Raw genomic sequence first — 19,629 nt, forward strand, 5'->3', positions numbered from 1 at the left:
TGCATTTTAATGGAATTGTCTCAAATAACAAATTCAAATAATTTTTGTTTAAACAATGAAATACCAAGTGTCCAGATCAATACAATAGTTGCATTGTAATTAACCACTTTGATGCCTGGGGACAGTATATCTAAGCCCCTCCAAACTTCACTTCCATGCCTGGAGAGTAGATATACATATCCCCGCCACCACCGCTGTTGTCCACATTCCCGAACTCGTTCACATTACCGCCCGCTCACCCGGAGATCAATGAATGAGAAAGCAGTTCCCATTCATTGATCTAAGTCCCCATTGCAATGATCAGCGGCTTCTATGAGAATCATATGATGATCTAAGGTGGTGATCTATCATCTATGAGATCATTCTGAAAAAAACAGTTTCCCATCCACCCTTCACTTCCTGTAAGCATAATAGTATGCTTACATGACACATAAAAATTTTACTGAGGACATCTTGTGGCCAAATAGTAAAATTGCATTTACAGACATTGATTTTTTTTCACAGACCCAGAATTACATGTAAAATTAACTCCTTCCCTCCCACACTTTCCCCAAGGTTCCCCAAACATTTTTTGTATAATAAAAGAAAAATGACAAAAAAACACATAAATAGTTACATTAGGGATTACACTTTTTTAATATGTATGTCAAGAGGGTATATTACTGTTAAGTTTTTTTTAATTGTGGGTTTGTAAATAGTGATGCATGCAAAACTGAAAAGATGCATCTTTATTTTCAAATAAAATATTGACACCAGACATGGTGATAGGAACATAATTTAAATTGTGTAATAACCATGACAAATGGGCAAATAAACTACATGGATTTTAATTGTGGTAGAATGAATTTTTTAAAAACTATAATGGCTGAAAACTGAAAAATACTGTTTTGTTTCCCAATTTTTCCCTTATTTTCCCTTTAAAAAACATTTCGAATAAAATAATTCTTGCCATAATGTACCACCCAAAGAAAGCCTAATTGGTGGGTAAAAAAAACAAGATATAGTTCATTTAATTTTGTGCTGGTGCTCAATGGGTACAACCCCCTCAATGGTGAAGTGGTTAACTGGTTGTTACTGCAGTTTTTACTTCAAGCTTCCATAGATGAAATTATTTTATTATACCAGTCATATGATCAGAAATGTAATGTGTGACCAGCAACAGATATAGGAGGCAGGATGAGCAGGACAAATGAGATACAGTGGTCTCCCAGAAAAATAATCTGGCACAGTATTGCACAACTGCGGCAGAAATACAATTTAGATTAATAGAAGACATTGAAGCATATACAGTTATTTTCTGTATGTTCAATCTTCTTGCATTCTACTAAAGGGAAGGGATTTACTAAAAAATAAATTAATTAGGTGTTTACCTTTCTTTAGTTCTGTGGAAACCTTTTTTCAGTTTTTTTCTACCACTTCTGCAATGTTTAATATTTAACTTTTTGTTGTTGTTGTGGTATTAGTCATTTTAAATTGTATCATCCTTAAGGTGGCCACACACGATACAAAACAATGATAAGATTTTACAGCAATTCATGTATTACATTTGGAAATTAAATTATGGTAAACACTGTCATATAGCTTCAATAAAAGGTTCAGATATTTACCTTTCTTGGGCTCTGTGAGTACCTTTTCTTCTTTCTTCTCTGGCTTTTCTGCAATGTTAAATTTAAACCATGTTCAACTTCTTTGAATTATTATTTTAAAGGGGCACTTTAGTTGCATATAGTAGAATGTAATAACATTTTCAGGATACCCATTTTTACATTAATTATCATGGTTTTCGCATCCAAAACACTTTTTACATCTATATATGAATATGTATCCCTGCCCTCCCAGTGATATCACAGCTTAGGCTGTTTAGATATGTGGAACTCTCCCCAGAGCATTCTGGGAGGCCAGGTATTATTTTCACTGGCTTTGTAACAGTCAGTAAATAAACATTTTGCAGTAATAAACCTTCACATCTCTGTTCTAAAACATTTCTTCTGTCCAGGAAGCATATGCTATAGTATGTTGGTATGCGTGTTCCTAGTCAGAGTAAGATAAGTTACAATTCTTATTTCATTTAAACTGGACAATCACATAATAGTAAACGATGTTAAATTGCAGAACAACAGTTTTTTTTGTGCGAAACTTGTAACTCTGTTGAACAAGCTAATTATAACCTTTTCTACATGTACCAAGAAAATGTACGATAGAACAGATGTTTATTAAATATTGGATCAGCACCAAACCAATAAAATGAAGGATTCAACTTTTTTATCAATTTGCAGTAATTTATATACTGGCAGTTTAACCATATAGGGACCGAGCTAATTGAAATCTACGCCCTGTTTTGGTGGGCTCCTGGCTGGCAGGGCGTAGATTTCAATTAGCTGCCGATGCGTGCATCCGCCATTTCCGGTGCTCCCGCACTCTCGACGCTTAATCCCCGCCATCTGTCACTGCATTTCACTGGCTCTGCCTGTCTCTGCCTGTCTCTATGACGGCATGGCAGAGCCTTTTGATCCGATCAGGAGTCAATGTCATTGGCTCCTGGCCCTGTCTTTCAATGTAAGCCACTCCCTTCAGCTTACATTGAAAGACAGGGTCAGGAGCCAATGAAAGTGGCTCCTGACTGGTTCAGATGACTCTGCCGTCACAGAGACAGCAGAGTGGATGTCCCAGGATCCCGACGTGCGGCAGTGACGGCGGTTGCGATGGGTATGTGCGACGATTCGTCTGTATTTCAACGGGATTCTACCGTACCTGTACCAGCGGTCTCTGGTCCTTAACGGGGCAGAGACCGCTGGTACTTAAGTGGTTAAATATGTTTCAGAATGTTTACCTTTTTTTGCCTCTTTAGTCACTTTTTCTTCTTTTTTCTCTGGCTTCGCTGTAATATTAAATTAAAACTATTTTGAGCATTTCTATTTTTAATAGTGCAAATAATCTCTGCATGTCTTAGGTTAACTAGTTTAGAAAACATATTTTGCAGCTGAAAAAAACCCTGTCCTTTTTCCTGCAAAAGTGTGATATTCTAGGGTTCCTTTATCTTGAAAATTGTTTAAAATTAGTTTAGATCACTTTTTCATTTAAATAAACATTCACATCAAATGACCACACTTGAAGGACAATTGTAATGAGTGGCATATGGAGGTGGCCATATTTATTTTGTTTTTCAGTAATAGCCATTTCCTGGCTATCCTGCTGATTCTCTGCCTCTAATACTTTTATCCATAGACCCTGAACAAGCATGCAGCAGATCAGGTGTTTCTGACATTATTGTCAGAATTGACAAAATTAGCTGCATGCATGTTTCTGGTATTGTTCAGACATTACTGCAGCCAAATAGATCAGCAGTACTGCCAGGCAACTGATATTGTGCAAAAGGAAATAAATATGTCAGCCTTCATATACCTCTCGCTTCAGTTGTCCTTTAATATATAATATACTGAAGTACACAAGATACCTTTCTTTTGTTCTTTGGGCACTTCCTGTTTTTTGACTGAAATCTTCGCAAAGACATTTGAAAACATAAATTGGATCATTTCTGGATGCTTGCAATTCAGGAAAAGGAAACGGTTGAGGCACCTATTGCTTCCCAGCCCATAAAAGTAATTTCAACATGGTACACATGGAATATAATTACCTTTCTTGGTTTCTTCGGTTACTTTTTCTACCTTCTTTTCTGGTTTCTCTACAGGGCAAAGCATAAACTGTTTTAGTGTGTAAACTATCATTATTTGTATTTGGTTTAAAGCACAATTGTATTGAAACCTCTTATAATAACCTCCAAATGGTTCAACAATGCAGACTGGACACTCCACCATCATTTAATTTTAGACCGCTCTAATGTGCTTATTTTAACTTTTTTTTGGGGGGGGGAGGGGTATTTGCAGCCTTATTTTTTACCACCCCACACATCTATAAGTGACCTTCAATGGAAAATGATACACCTATATTCTTGTGAAAAGGTTGGTGCATTTTTTTTTCAGACTGCTTTGATGTGAGACTAACACTATGGCCCATATGCGCAATGTACTTTTTCTCCTCAGTTTTCTCTTGGGAGACACTATTGCATATTCCCTTTAAAACAATTTAACGGCACTCTGCAATTGAAAAAGTTAAAACAAAAGTAGGTGAAAAAGTACTATAAAAATAATTCTGATTATTTTATTGCTTGCTGGTGGCCTAAAAGGCATTTTATTGATAAGGTGTTAAAGTAAGACTTAGGAGAAAACTTAGTAGAAAAGGTGAATTGAATAAGGACCTATAACGTTTTGTAATTTCAATATATTTCAGCAGTTTTGATTGAAAAAAAGGCTGAACTACACTTTACATAATTTATGTGTGTCAATCTAACAGAACTTAACAAATTTCAACCATGTTTAGCAAAAACGGAACAAAAAACATTTGCATTTGTCTTCTTTGCACAGATATTTAGAAAAAGGTTTAGCAAGATTTCATTCAAATGAATAATCAAATGACGTTGCCCAAACAGTACCAAGTTTATTATGACAACAGTTTCTCCTGACCTGGCCAAACTGTGCATTCTATTAATTCCTTATCAAAACTCAAAACTAAACTTTGATAAAATTAAGGAAAGGGAAATCCGGTAGATGGCGAGTGATCAAAATGATTACAACGGCCTTCTTACCAAACATGTCCACCACTATCAAACATTCACTTTCAAGGCATTATATTACATAGAGGTGGGTCATCAGAGGCTAACAAACCTCTGATTGGCCACGCAATTGCTATTTAAGCTGCAGTCAATCAGAAGAATTGTTTTCATGTAAAGGCCCACACTTATACTTAAGGTTATACAGTGGATGTCATAATTTATTTGGTTAGCTGTGTTGCCTAACAGGGAATTCTTAACACGAATGGGGTCCTTTCCACCAGGATGAAGGCTATAATGGGTAGACCCTAATTTATGTGAAAAAGCTACATTTAGTAAATTTAACAACCATAGTTTACCAGCATTCATAATGGAAGCTGAGATTTTGGCAACATCATAAACCAAACATATTTTTTTGTGGTTAAATGATAGAGCAGACATACTGGTGTAAGGCCAATCCAGGAAGACTTTGGGAAGAGACACACAGATTAAATTTTTGAACCCGCATTAAATTGAATTGTTACAGTGGGGCACTTGTATTGACTTGGGTTATGGTTAGGACATTAATAAAAAAAATATTTCTGTTTTGTCTTTTCATTAAAATTATTTTCTAAAGGCTTCTTTCAATGTTTAATTATTTTTGAGAATAGATAAGGTGTTTATCAAGAGGGTCAGCCATAGGCTTTTTAGCCATTGAAGGTCCACCTCTAAATAATAAAAAGTTGCAAAACAGAAGTGTGTTTCCTTATAGCTGTGCCAGGTGGAAAGGTTCTATTACAGGGAGTGCAGAATTATTAGGCAAGTTGTATTTTTGAGGAATAATTTTATTACTGAACAACAACCATGTTCTCAATGAACCCAAAAAACTCAAAGCTAAATATTTTTGAAAGTAGTTTTTAGTTTGTTTTTAGTTTTAGCTATTTTAGGGGGATATCTGTGTGTGCAGGTGACTATTGCTGTGCATAAATATTAGGCAACTTAACAAAAAACAAATATATACCCATTTCAATTATTTATTTTTACCAGTGAAACCAATATAACATCTCAACATTCACAATTATACATTTCTGACATTCAAAAACAAAACAAAAACAAATCAGTGACCAATATAGCCACCTTTCTTTGCAAGGACACTCAAAAGCCTGCCATCTATGGATTCTGTCAGTGTTTTGTTCTGTTCACCATCAGCATTGCGTGCAGCAGCAACCACAGCCTCCCAGACACTGTTCAGAGAGGTGTATTGTTTTCCCTCCTTGTAAATCTCACATTTTATGATGGACCACATGTTCTCAATGGGGTTCAGATCTGGTGAACAAGGTGACCATGTCATTAGTTTTTCTTCTTTTATACCCTTTCTTGCCAGCCACGCCGTGGAGTACTTGAACGCATGTAATGGAGCATTGTCCTGCATGAAAATCATGTTTTTCTTGAAGGATGCAGACTTCTTCCTGTACCACTGCTTGAAGAAGGTGTCTTCCAGAAACTGGCAGTAGGACTGGGAGTCGAGCTTGACTCCATCCTCAACCTGAAAAGGCCCCACAAGCTCATCTTTGATGATACCAGCCCAAACCAGTACTCCACCTCCACCTTGCTGGCGTCTGAATCGGACTGGAGCTCTCTGCCCTTTACCAATCCATCCATCTGGCCCATCAAGACTCACTCTCATTTCATCAGTCCATAAAACCTTACAAAAATCAGTTTTGAGATATTGCTTGGCCCAGTCTTGACGTTTCAGCTTGTGTGTCTTGTTCAGTGGTGGTCATATTTCAGCCTTTCTTACCTTGGCCATGTCTCTGAGTATTGCACACCTTGTGCTTTTGGGCACTCCAGTGATGTTGCAGCTCTGAAATATGGCCAAACTGGTGGCAAGTGGCATCTTGGCAGCTGCACGCTTGACTTTTCTCAGTTCATGGGCAGTTATTTTGCGCCTTGGTTTTCCACACACTTCTTGCGACCCTGTTGACTATTTTGAATGAAACGCTTGATTGTTCGATGATCACGCTTCAAAAGCTTTTCAATTTTTAGAGTGCTGCATCCCTCTGCAAGATATCTCACTATTTTGACTTTTCTGAGCCTGTCAAGTCCTTCTTTTGACCCATTTTGTCAAAGGAAAGGAAGTTGCCTAATAATTCATGTTAATGTCATTAGACCACACCCCTTCTCATTACAGAGATGCACATCACCTAATATGCTTAATTGGTAGTAGGCTTTCGAGCCTATACAGCTTGGAGTAAGACAGCATGCATAAAGAGGATGATTTGGTGAAAATACTAATTCGCCTAATAATTCTGCACTCCCTGTAGTATACACAGCAACGGGGCCCTGCACTATTCACTTCTATCTAACCTGCTAAATAGTCAGAAAGTTTGTTTGAATCTAAGTTTGACCTGAACCCAAAGAACAATATTAAAATCAAATAATGAAAAAAATAATTAATATGGTACCTTTCTTTGGTTCTTTGATATCTTCCAGTTTCTTCACTGGAATTTCTTGAAAATACAAGGAAAAATACAGGAAAAAATTACTTTTTACAGTGCCTTCACCTTAACCACTTGAGGACCACAGTCTTTCTACCCCTTAAGGACCAGAGCCTTTTTCCATTCAGACCACTGCAGCTTTCACGGTTTATTGCTCAGTCATACAACCTACTATCTAAATGAATTTTCCCTCCTTTTCTTGTCACTAATACAGCCTTTTAGTTATTTTTAGTTTTTATTATATTCATCAAAAAATACATGAATTTTGTCAAAAAAATGATTTTTTTTAACTTTTTGTGATAAAATTTGTCAAATAAAGTAAAATTTATGTATACATTTTTGTCCAAATTTATTGTGATACATATCTTTGATAAAAAAAAAACAACATTCAGTGTATATTTATTGGTTTGGGTAAAAATAGCGTTTACAAACTATGGTGCAAAAAGTGAATTTTCCCATTTTGAAGCATCTCCGACTTTTCTGAGCACCTGTCAGGTTTCATGAGGTGCTAAAATTCCAGGATAGTATAAATACCCCCCAAATGACCCCATTTTGGAAAGACATCCCAAAGTATTTACTGAGAGGCATGGTGAGTTCATAGAAGATTTTATTTTCTGTCACAAGTTAGCAGAAAATGACACTTTGAGACAAAAAATTTTTTTTTCCATCTCTGCTAATTTGTGACAAAAAAAAATGAAATCTGCCACGGACTCACCATGCCCCTCTCTGAATACCTTGAAGTGTCTATTTTCCAAAATGGGGTAATTTGTGGGGTGTGTTTACTGTCCTGGCATTTTGGGGGGGTGCTAAATTGTAAGCACCCCTGTAAAGCCTAAAGGTGCTCATGGGACTTTGGGCCCCTTAGCGCAGTTAGGCTGCAAAAAAGTGCCACACGTAGTATTGCCGAACTCAGAAGTAGTATAATGTGTTTTGGGGTGTATTTTTACACATACCCATGCTGGGTGGGAGAAATATCTCTGTAAATGTCAATTTTTTTATTTTTTTACACACAATTGTCCATTTACAGCGATATTTCTCCCACCTAGCATGGGTATATGTAAAAATACACCCCAAAGCACATTATACTACTTCTCCTGAGTATAGCGATACCACATGTGTGACACTTTGGGGTCACATTGTGTGTGACATTCTAAAATGGGGTCACTTGTGGGGTTCCTATACTGCCCTGGCATTTTAGGGGCCCTAAACCGTGAGGAGTAGTCTAGAAACCAATGCCTTAAAAATGACCTGTGAAATTCTAAAGGTACTCATAGGATGTTGGGCCCCTTAGCGCAGTTAGGGTACAAAAAAGTACCACACATGTGGTATCGCCGTACTCAGGAGAAGTAGTATAATGTGTTTTGGGGTGTATTTTCACACATACCCATGCTAGGTGGGAGAAATATTGCTGTAAATGGACAATTGTGTGTAAAAACATCAAAAAATTGTCATTTACAGAGATATTTCTCCCACCCAGCATGGGTATGTGTAAAAATGCACCCCAAAACACATTATACTACTTCTCCTGAGTATGGCGATACCACATATGTGACACTTTTTTTGCAGCCTAGGTGCGCTAAGGGGCCCAACGTCCTATTCACGGGTCATTTTGAGGCATTTGGTTTCTAGACTACTCACGGTTTAGGGCCCCTAAAATGCCAGGGCAGTATAGGAACCCCACAAGTGACCCCATTTTAGAAAGAAGACACCCCAAGGTATTTGGTTAGGTGTATGGTGAGTTCATAGAAGGTTTTATTTTTTGTCACAGGTGGTGATTAGAGGGGAGAATAGATGCAATCAATGCACTGGGGAGGTGATCAGAAGGGGGTCTGAGGGGGATCTGAGGGTTTGGCAGAGTGATCAGGAGCCCACACAGAGCAAATTAGGACCTGATCTGATGGGTAGGTGTGCTAGGGGGTGATAGGTGGTGACAGGAGGTGATTGATGGGTGTCTCAAGGTGTGATTAGGGGAGGGGAATAGATGCAAGCAATGCACTGGCAAGGTGATCAGGGCTGGGGTCTGAGGGCGTTCTGAGGGTGTGGGTGGGTGATTGGGTGCCCTAGGGGCAGATAGGGGTCTGATCTGTTGGGTAGCAGTGACAGGTGGTGACAGGGGGTGATTGATGGGTAATTAGTGGGTGCAGAGGAGAGAACAGATGTAAACAATGCACTTGGGAGGTGATCTGACGTCGGGTCTGTGGGCAATCTGATGGTGTGGGTGGGTGATCAGATTGCCCACAAGGGGCCGGATAGGGGCTGATTGATGAGTGGCAGTGACAGGGGGTGACAGGGGGTGATTGATGGGTGATTTACAGGGGATCAGTGGGTTATTACAGGGAAGAACAGATGTAAATAATGCACTGGCGAATTGATAAGGGGGGGTCTGAGGGCAATCTGAGTGTGTGGGCGGTTGATTGGGTGCCCGCAAGGGGCAGATTAGGGTCTAATCTGATGGGTAACAGTGACAGGTGGTGATAGGGGGTGACTGATGGGTGATTGGTGGGTGTTTAGAGGAGAGAACAGATGTAAACAATGCACTTGGGAGGTGATCTGACGTTGCGTCTGTGGGCGATCTGATGGTGTGGGTGGGCGATCAGATTGCCCGCAAAGGGCAGGTTAGGGGCTGATTGATGGGTGGCAGTGACAGGGGGTGACAGGGGGTGATTGATGGGTGATTGACAAGTATTCAGTGGGTTATTACAGGGAAGAACAGATGTAAATAATGCACTGGCGAATTGATAAGGGGGGTCTGAGGGCAATCTGAGCATGTGGGCGGGTGATTGGGTGCCCACAAGGGGCAGATTAGGGTCTAATCTGATGGGTAACAGTGACATGTGGTGATAGGGGGTGATTGCTGGGTGATTGATGGGTAATTAGTGGGTGTTTAGAGGAGAGAACAGATGTAAACAATGCACTTGGGAGGTGATCTGATGTCGGGTCTGCGGGCGATCTGATGGTGTGGGTGGGTGATCAGATTGCCCGTAAGGGGCAGGTTAGGGACTGATTGATGGGTGGCAGTGACAGGGGGTGATTAATGGGGGTTTAACAGGTGATTGACAGGTGATCAGTGGGTTATTACAAGGGGATAGATGCATATAGTACTCAGGGGAGGGTCTGGGGGGGGGGGGGTCTGGGGAGAATCTAAGGGGTGGGGGGGGTGATCAGGAGCCCCCCAGGGTGCAGTTAGGGACCTAATAAAAACATAGCATTGACAGATAGTGACAGGATGTGTGATTGATGGGTGATTAGGGGAGTGATTAGGTGTAAACGGGGGTCTGAGGCGTGGGCAGGGGGGATCAGTGTGTTTGGTGCAGTCTAGGGTGGCTGCAGCCTGCCCTAGTGGTCCCTCAGACACAGGGACCACCAGGGAAGAAGGCAGCCTGTATAATACACTTTTTATACATTACAAAGTGTATTATACAGTTTGTATGCGACGATCGTGGGGTTAACAACCCGCCAGCGCTTCCGAACGGCCGGCGGGTTGTCGTCGCGGGTGGGCAGAGCCAGTTGCCGGGGGAAGCGCGCATCACGACGCGATCGCTCCCCGGCCATGCCGAAAGGACGCAATGCCCATGGGCGTATTGCTGTCCTTTCGGTGTCCACTTTGCTGCCGCCCATCAGCTGTTGGCCGTCGGCAAGTGGTTAACATTCAGATTGATTTACCATGTCTCCTCGTTGTTTTTCATCAAAAGCAATTCACACATTCTCCACAAATGTGGAGTGTATTTACCTTTCTTTGGCTCAGTGGAAACTTTTTCTTCTTTCTTCTCTGTTTTTTCTGCAATGCAGGATTAAAACAATTTGCACACTGTACGGACTGACTGTTATTTAAAATAATTGGTATTAAAATAATGTGTCCAAAACAAGGTGTGGTAATATAGATATACAGAATATATGTAAATAACTAGCACTACCTGCAAGCCCACCTATATACTTATTACAGCACTGCAGGGACCCTGAAATCTACATAAGTTGATAGGTAAAGGCTGAGCAAAAACGTGCTGACTCCAACATCCATAGCATACCCATTGGCTCTTCTCTGCTTACAAGAACCTTTCTGGACAACAGTAATCTGAAGAAGTAGAGGAGTGTGTGTGTGTGTGTGTGTGGGGGGGGGGGGTGATGCATGCTCCCAGAATGAGGAGTCAAGGACACTAATACTAAAAAGGTTTGTGCACTTGCTAGATGTCATCAATTTAAGCCCACTAAAGTGTTGCAGGGCACTTTGAATACTTTACATTTGCAAAATATAGCTGTTCTTATTTTTAATTTCATTCAACTGGATAATCAAATATAAAATATATATTTTGACAGTAACATAGTTCCTGTGGGTACCTTTCTTTTGTTCTTTCGGCTCTTCCAGTTTTTTCACTGGAATTTCTGCAAAATACAAAAATAAAAGGATAAAGTCATTCTATGATTTTCCTACGACTTCAGATCAGTAATTCAATCAAGACTACAAAAGGTTTTGTAACACCCAGTATATTCTTCTCTTATCTCCTTGTTTCCCAACCCTATAAAAACTGTTTACTTATGCTGCTCACATTATATATTTATTTACCTTTCTTGGGTTCTGTGGAAGTTTTTTCTTCTTTCTTGTCTGCTTTCTCTGCAAAACAGGATTAAGACGATGGAACATGTTTTCACTATAATGTTAAATAAAGATAAAGTAATGCACAGGCATTGGTTAGATCAGAAACATTTCATTACAAAAAAAAGTTAACGTTTTAGATTCGATATCTTATTTAACCTCCTATTTTCAGAGTTTAAATGTAATAAAAAGCAAAAAACAAAAAAAAAAAAAAAAAATATATATATATATATATATATATATATATATATATATATACCAAATCATGATGTACGAATCAATATACAGCACGTCATTTAATATTACATCTATTACATAGCATGAGAGTCTGAATAAAAGATTATTAGATCAAAGGAGTACTGTTATAATCTTTTGCAGAAAAAAAATTCTATCTTCCTAATACAAACCTTTCTGCATGAAATAGTGAGCCTATACTATATTGTTTGTAAGAAAGCAAGGTAAACTAATCTGTGTAAGCAGATGTAAATCAGGTTTCTAGAGCTGCCTGCTAATTGTGTTGACCCAATATGGTTTTGTGTGGTTTAGAAAATGTTCCAATGAGCAGAACAGATACTTATTGTTGGACTGGGGCATTATGGTATGGCCCACCACGCTTCATCAGAGTCTTACAAATATCAGTATTGATTGGTTCTGATAAAATCAATCTAAATGGCCCACATTCAGTATGAAATGTACTTAAATCCAAACCCAAATAGTACCACTACCTGCAAAAACTTTTAGATAGTAAAATGTGTACAGCTTTTTACGTATATTTGGATTTACTTCAAAAGCTAAAAGCAAACATGCCCCTTTAACTCTGATTAGCTCTCACTTACATACCTAACAGTTGATAGGCTCAATAAATAGGAAACAAGGTCATGATGTCAGAGTCCACAAGATTCCATAAGAATTTTTTTTTTACTCCACAAAATGAAAATGCAAATTGTTTACCTTTCTTTGGTTTTGTTGGCACTTTTTCTTCTTTCTTCTCTGGCTTTTCTGCAGTAAAAAGTATCTCTTTATTACAAGTTATTACTATCTGCTAAAGTATAATTATTATTATTATTATTATTTTTTATTTATATAGCGCCAACATCTTCCGTAGCGCTGTACATAGTACAAACAAATAATGGGGAACAAATATACATAAGAAATACAAGACACTGTACAGTCATGACATTGAATAGAATAAATACAGATACATACATAGTTGATATGTAGTTGGTACATATACATATGTTAAAATTACAGCAGTATGAGAAACACTAGGAGGAGGTTCCTGCCCTTGCGAGCTTACAATCTAGAGGGTAGTGGGGAGGAAACAAAGGGGAAGGAAACACCAGGATTAGTGGGTGAGCCAGTGTGCCTTCAGTGCTGCCTATAGCAAATTATAGGCTTTTCTGAACAGGTGTGTTTTCAGAGTACGTTTGAAGGTTTCCAGACTCGTGGCATGACGAACCGGCTGAGGGAGAGAGTTCCAAAGGAGAGGACCGCCCGTGAGAAGTCTTGGATGCGAGAGTGAGAGGAGGTGACTAGGCTGGAGGACAAAAGGGTCTCCTGTGAGGAACAGAGGGTCCAAGCGGGGAGGTATCTGGAGATTAAAGAGGAAATGTATGGAGGCGACAGCTTGTGTAGAGCTTTGTATGCAAGTGTGAGAAGTTTAAACTGGATCCTTTGGGCAACTGGTAACCAGTGGAGGGATTGGCAGAGAGGGGCTGCCTCAGAGGATCTAGAAGAGAGGTGGATGAGACGGGCCGCAGAGTTTAGTAGGGATTGGAGAGGTGCCAGTCTGCTTTTTGGTAGACCACAGAGTAGGGTGTTGCAGTAGTCAAGACGGGAGATGATTAGGGCATGCACAAGCATTTTAGTTGCTTCTTGTGAAAGGAAGGGACGGATTCTGGAAATGTTTTTGAGATGGAAGTAGCAGGAGGTAGTTAAAGTGTTAATATGTGGTTTAAAGGAGAGCTCAGAGTCCAGAGTTACCCCTAGGCAACGAGCTTTGGGGGTTGATGCTATTGGCTATTGCTGCACATCTTTATCATCTTAAGTGATAGAATCTTGAAGTTTAAAAACAACTGCTTTATTGTCCAGTAAAAATGGCATAAAATGCATTCATAAGTTTCCTCTTTGCATTTGTACAAAAATGAACTAGTTATTTTTTTATCTAGCTGGTCAGTAATTACAGAAAACAGCTAGTTTTACTAAGGTAATTACATTACTAAGGCTTTAAGCGCTTATTGGTAAATTCAAATTATTCTTAACTTAGCCATACTATTTTTTAAACAGTCACATTTATTTTAGGAAATAGAATAAGTAGTTGTAAAAAACTGCACCATTTTTCAAAAGTGTGATATTTTAACTTCAAATGTGTATATATAATAGCCTATGTAAAATGAATCAGGATTCTTTTTTATTATTATTATTCAACTGTTATTCAACAGATGAAGAAAAAATAGAAAGTACTGTAATGCCTATTTAAGTTTTCAATATCATCTTACGTCTAACCCCCATTATTTACATTCTGTACAAATATATAAGTATTTACCTTTTTTCAATTTGATGGCTGTTTTTTCTTCCTTCTTCTCTGGTTTCTCTGAAATGTAAGATTGAAACATATCTGTATTATTATTTATAAACACTGTTAAAGAGACTCCGTAACAAAAATTGCATCCTGTTTTTTATCATCCTACAAGTTCAAAAAGCTATTCTATTGTGTTCTGGCTTACTGCAGCACTTTCTGCTATCACAGTCTCTGTAATAAATCAATGTATCTTTCCCCTGTCAGACTTGTCAGCCTGTGTCTGGAAGGCTGCCAAGTTCTTCAGTGTTGTGGTTCTGCTATGAACTCCCCCTTTCAGGCCCCTCTATGCACACTGCCTGTGTATTATTTAGATTAGAGCAGCTTCTCTCTTCTCGATTATCTTTTACAAGCTGGATAAATCGTCCTCTGAGCTGGCTGGGCTTTCACATACTGAGGAAATTCAGACAAGGGCAAAGCTGTTTGCAGGAAGAAAAGAACAGCCTGAAACTTCAGTGCATGAGAGATGCAGGGGGAAAGAAACACACAAATGATCTCTTGAGATTCAAAAGGAAGGCTGTATACAGCCTGCTTGTGTATGGATGTATTTTCTATGTGTGGACATCAACCTACTTCCTGTTTTGGTGGCCATTTTGTTTGTTTATAGACAAACTTTTTAAAACTGTTTTTAACCACTTTTAATGCGGCGAGGAGTGGCGAAATTGTGTCAGAGGGGAATAGGAGATGTCCCCTAACGCACTGGTATGTTTACTTTTGTGCAATTTTAACGATACAGATTCTCTTTAACTACATTTGTGGTTGAAGCAGATGCATATGGCCTTGCAATACACACGTCTGTAAGTCATTTCAGAAATTTAATCCGCACATATTTTTAATTTCTTGGGAAAACTGAACAAAGACTTGTCCTTGTCCACATCCCAATCCTCTATATTAGTTTTCTATTGTAGTGTGTGTCATCATTGGACAACAGCAAGACTTGGGAAGCAAGGGGTGGATATGCACCCAGAGTGTTATCCCAGGGAGCTTATACTACACAGTTTTGCTCTGCTGCTACAAGTCACCAGTTTAGGTTTAAAAAAAAGTGTTGAGCTGGACATTGCATACCTTATGTTAGTCAACCAAAGAAATAGAAATGTAACTAAATTGCAATCTTGTCAAGAACAAAATATGATAGGGTACACATATATATTTGTTCATTACACACTAGAAAATAAAAAAGCTTAGTGTCATCTTTCATCTATCTGGACAATAAAATGAGGCTACAACCTTGTGAGATATTTATTAAAATAGTTCACATTTAACCTTTCTTGGGTTCTTTGAGCACTTGTGTTTTTTGTTTTTTTTCAATTGTGTTCTCTGCACAAAACAAGAAAAACCCAAATGTCACACTAGAACATAATTCAGGCCTAAAAAAAGGTTTGCAGTACCCAGTAACTCCTATTTTCTTTTAAACTTCACAAAGATGACTTGCGCAGTCTTTACAAATAATGTATGTATTTAGCCTTTTTGAGTTCAGAGGCATATACTTTTTCTACTTTTGTTTCTGGTTACTCTGCAAGGAATAATTGCAACAGCTGGAGTATCTCTGCATTGTTATGTAAAGAAAATAGCTTTAAAGGACTTACGAGGCCTGTTTTGTAAAAAAAAAACATTAAAAAGTTAGATACCTGTGTCTGTTTGTAAGGTACGGAGGACGCCATCCGCGCCCTCCGTGCCGTTCCGCCGGGTCCCCGATTGCACAATATCCCCCCGAACGTCCCCCGACCGCGCGGCCTGGGTTGGGCTCTCCAGCCTGTACAAAGATGGCGGCCGGAGGTGGCTGCGGCTGTGCAGTACGCATAGCCGCGAGTGCGGCTGCGCAGCTCTAAGGCCAACCCCCCGATCCACTCCACTGTTACGTCGATCGGGGGGTTGGCCTTAGAGCTGCGCAGCCGCACTCATGGCTATGCGTACTGCACAGCCGCGGCCACCTCCGGCCGCCATCTTTGTACAGGCTGGAGAGCCCGACCTGGGCTGCGCGGTCGGGGGACGTTCGGGGGGATATTGTGCAGCGGGAACCTGGTGGAACGGCACAGAGGGCGCGGATGGCATCCTCCGTGCCTTACAAACAGACACAGGTATATAACTTTTTTTATGTTTTTTTTTACAAAACAGGCCTCGTAAGTCCTTTAAGTATAATTGTACAAAGCAAGGTGTTCTAATCTGCTTAATTTAATTAAATTAGAGTATGCAGAGGTGCCTACAAGTACTTTTCACTTCTCTTAAAGGCACTCCAGCAGCTCTGAAATCCAGAACACACTAATAAGCATATTTTAACTTTTTTTCTTTAGAATAAGCCTAAGTGTAGATCTATTCTCTCTAACCTCTTAAATGTGTGTATGTGCCTTAGATTTCTGGTGTTTAAAACATTAATTTTGTTTGTAAGGCTACAGGACGCTATAGCGGGTGTCAACACATATTTTTGCATGCGTTGACACCCGCTATAGTGTCCTGTAACTGTGGTAATGCGTGCAATGTTATGCGTGGTGGCCCGCCGACTCTGACTCAGCACAAACAAAACTAGCTGGTGGCTGGGGACCAGATGATCTGGGAGTGATGTCGATGGCACAGGATGGCTGCAGGGGGCTGGTAAAAGCCCCAGGTAAGTAAAACTAATTTTTAAGTTCACTTTAAGGCTTCTTCCATACTTACAGTGGCGCCATGCATTGTCATACTCTCCCCCGCTGCAGCTCATCACAAGGCCAATATAAGGCTATGGAGACACTACTGTCTCCCCACTGGACACACTACTGTGATGCAATGTGGAGCGACGAAGTAGTGGAATTGCCATTAGCAATTCAGCAGTGAGTTACCACATGATCCAAGCCTACCACACAGATTATGCAGCAATGCAAGTCTATGGCAATGCTGTCAGTATAAACAAGTGATCACAGTAGGCAAGCAATGGTGATCCATTGATGTACTTCCTGTCCAGTGGGGAATAGGTCACTGAGTGGGGGATAACACTATGCATATAAACCTGTTGGTGCACTCAGCAGCAGGGTAATATGCATCAGGCAATGGTGTGGTGCAATTGTCCTGCCCTGAACTCTTCTGCTGCAGGACAATCACATTGCTACAAATGTGAAACCAGCCTTAATGAAAAGCCAGGCATTTACCTTTGGGCTCTATGGCTACTTTTTCTTCCTTCTTTTCTTGCCATTCTACAATGTAAAATTTAAGCATTAAAAATAATAATAACCATTATATACCTACATTATAGAAAGGAAAAGAATTTCCATATTGTTATACATCATTGGCTTGTAAAAAGACCTTACTATGTATTCATTTTTGTGCATTAAAAATTTTGTTTAAAATAAATTAGGATTTTTTTTCCATCCATATTGCCCATTAAATTAGAGAAAAAAGCTTTATATGGTCCGATGAAATGTTCAGATACTGTATTTCCCTGTTTTGGGCTTGTGTAGGTAATGTTTCTTCTTTCTTATCTGGCCTCCATGCAATGATAAAGACAGTTAAACTGTTTTAAGCATTTCCACTGCTATTAGTTAAAAAAAAGTTTAGAGAAGGTATTGAAGTACATACAATTATTTTTCATATCTTTCATTTTATTTGCATTTCACAAAATAGATCTATATATCCAAAATACATAATGTAGGTGTCTTCATTTCTTGAGCTCTGCAGGAGCTTTCACTTCTTTCTTTTCTGGCATTTCTGAAATGTTAACTTCAAAAGTTGGAACACGTCCATTTCACTTTTTTTTTTACAAAGAAAAGTGTAGTTCTGGTAGTTACTATTAGCAGTGCAAATTGAAGTTGTAATAAAAAAGGACTTCTGCTTTGAAAAAATAAAATCTTGTCTATTTACATGTGTTTCCATAACATGACTGTTTGTATGAAATTGATTAAGATTCTTTATTCTATTTGTCAATAAAATTACAGAAAACATCTCCATATAGTCTCAATAAAGGATTTACATGTTTACCTTTCTTGGTTTCTGGGGCTACTTTTTCTTCTTTCTTCTCTGGCTTCTCTGCAATGTTAAATTAAAACTATTTTGAGTACCTTTGCTTTAATATTAGCTATCATGCATAACTTAGATTCCATAGTCTTAAAATGTATGACTTCAATAAGGCTGCCCTCATGTCCAGCAGACATATATCATATGTATATGTATATTACACTGATATGTGAGCTTGTAGCAAGGAATGAAAAAAAATACAATTCTTCATCCAATTGACAAAATAACAATAAACAAGTTTTTTTTTAACAAAAACTGTTTATGTTGAACCTTTCTCTGTTTCTATGACCCCTTCCATTTTTATGTATTTTATTTATTTACTGGAATCAATGTAAAAAGGAAAATTATGGTTTATAGTACATTTTACTACTAATATGTGTTCACAGCTCAGGACAAAATGAAATATGATAATTCTCCTAGCAATTTTCCAACCCAATAAATACAAACATGATGATGGTATTTACATTTTTGGGGTTCAGTGGGTACTTTTTCTTCTTTTTTATCTGTCTTGTCTACATTGGTAATTTTTAAGATTTATAGGGCCATGTACAATTCACTTTTTCACCTGAGTTTTTTTCCTAGGTTACATTTTCAAATTTAAATAAAATGCCGTTTAAACCATCAACAAGCATACAAATATTTAAAATAATTTTGATAGTACTTTTTCATGTACTTTTTGGTCCTTTTTACATTGCAAAGTGCTAAAAAGTTATTGTAAACCAATAATGAAAAATTATCTCCTAGGTGAAAACTCAGGTGAAAAAGTGAATTGCATATGGGCCCTAGTATCTCCAGTGCTGTTAGTTAAAAAACAAAATCTCTACATACTTCAGGTTAATTAATGTTTAGCTTTGATAAACCTGCACTTTTTTCCTGCAAAAATCTGATACTGTTTCTTTGTATTTGTTTTCCATGTGTGGTAACATGGTAAAAATGAGTTATGTCTCCACTTACGCTTATTTAAAACATCAAGTAACAGAAACTTAGTTTAAAACTAAACTGCAGTAGTGTTGTAGTAGTATAACAGTTAACATGGTACCTTTTTTTGGTTCTTTGACCTCTTCATGTTTTCTCACTGGCATTTCTGTAAAAATGTTAATGTAAGTTTTATTTTACAGACCATATGTTATATACCTACAATTCAGATAAAGAGAAAGTGTTATGCTATCCAGTTTGGTTCTTCATATTTCTTTATTTCTTCCCTTATCCATTAAAGTAGTTTGTACATTACAGTTGCACAAGCCATTTATATATTTACCTTTCTTTTGCCAAGGTAATTTTTAATGCAAAATAGATATAGCATTTAATTCAATATTACTGCTTATCGGTGATTTGAAAGCATTTTGCTGGGTGCAGTTGTAACAATCTAAATATGTATAGGCACAAGAGACAGGTG

The 19,629-nt window shown here is 38.5% G+C and overlaps 1 protein-coding gene across 50 annotated transcripts in view; it reads right to left on the bottom strand.

Annotated features, from left to right (window-relative positions):
• The window catches only part of LOC137503854 (titin homolog), a 1,065,379-nt gene that overhangs the window by 312,401 nt on the left and 733,349 nt on the right, over window positions 1-19,629 (bottom strand). For 49 of the 50 annotated variants that reach the window (XM_068231415.1, XM_068231409.1, XM_068231432.1 and 46 more), the window contains 12 exons: window positions 19,273-19,317; window positions 18,198-18,245; window positions 17,372-17,416; window positions 14,220-14,267; window positions 12,626-12,673; window positions 11,645-11,692; window positions 11,419-11,463; window positions 10,814-10,861; window positions 7,051-7,095; window positions 3,635-3,682; window positions 2,831-2,878; window positions 1,608-1,655 (listed from right to left, as the gene is read on the bottom strand). In XM_068231415.1, the coding sequence (XP_068087516.1) occupies window positions 1,608-1,655; window positions 2,831-2,878; window positions 3,635-3,682; window positions 7,051-7,095; window positions 10,814-10,861; window positions 11,419-11,463; window positions 11,645-11,692; window positions 12,626-12,673; window positions 14,220-14,267; window positions 17,372-17,416; window positions 18,198-18,245; window positions 19,273-19,317 (564 nt within the window). The remainder of the gene's footprint in view (window positions 1-1,607; window positions 1,656-2,830; window positions 2,879-3,634; window positions 3,683-7,050; window positions 7,096-10,813; window positions 10,862-11,418; window positions 11,464-11,644; window positions 11,693-12,625; window positions 12,674-14,219; window positions 14,268-17,371; window positions 17,417-18,197; window positions 18,246-19,272; window positions 19,318-19,629) is intronic. The other variant, XM_068231423.1, reaches the window with a different exon arrangement.

The sequence above is a fragment of the Hyperolius riggenbachi genome, chromosome 4, assembly GCF_040937935.1.
Source record: "Hyperolius riggenbachi isolate aHypRig1 chromosome 4, aHypRig1.pri, whole genome shotgun sequence".
Classification (NCBI taxonomy): Eukaryota; Metazoa; Chordata; class Amphibia; order Anura; family Hyperoliidae; genus Hyperolius; species Hyperolius riggenbachi.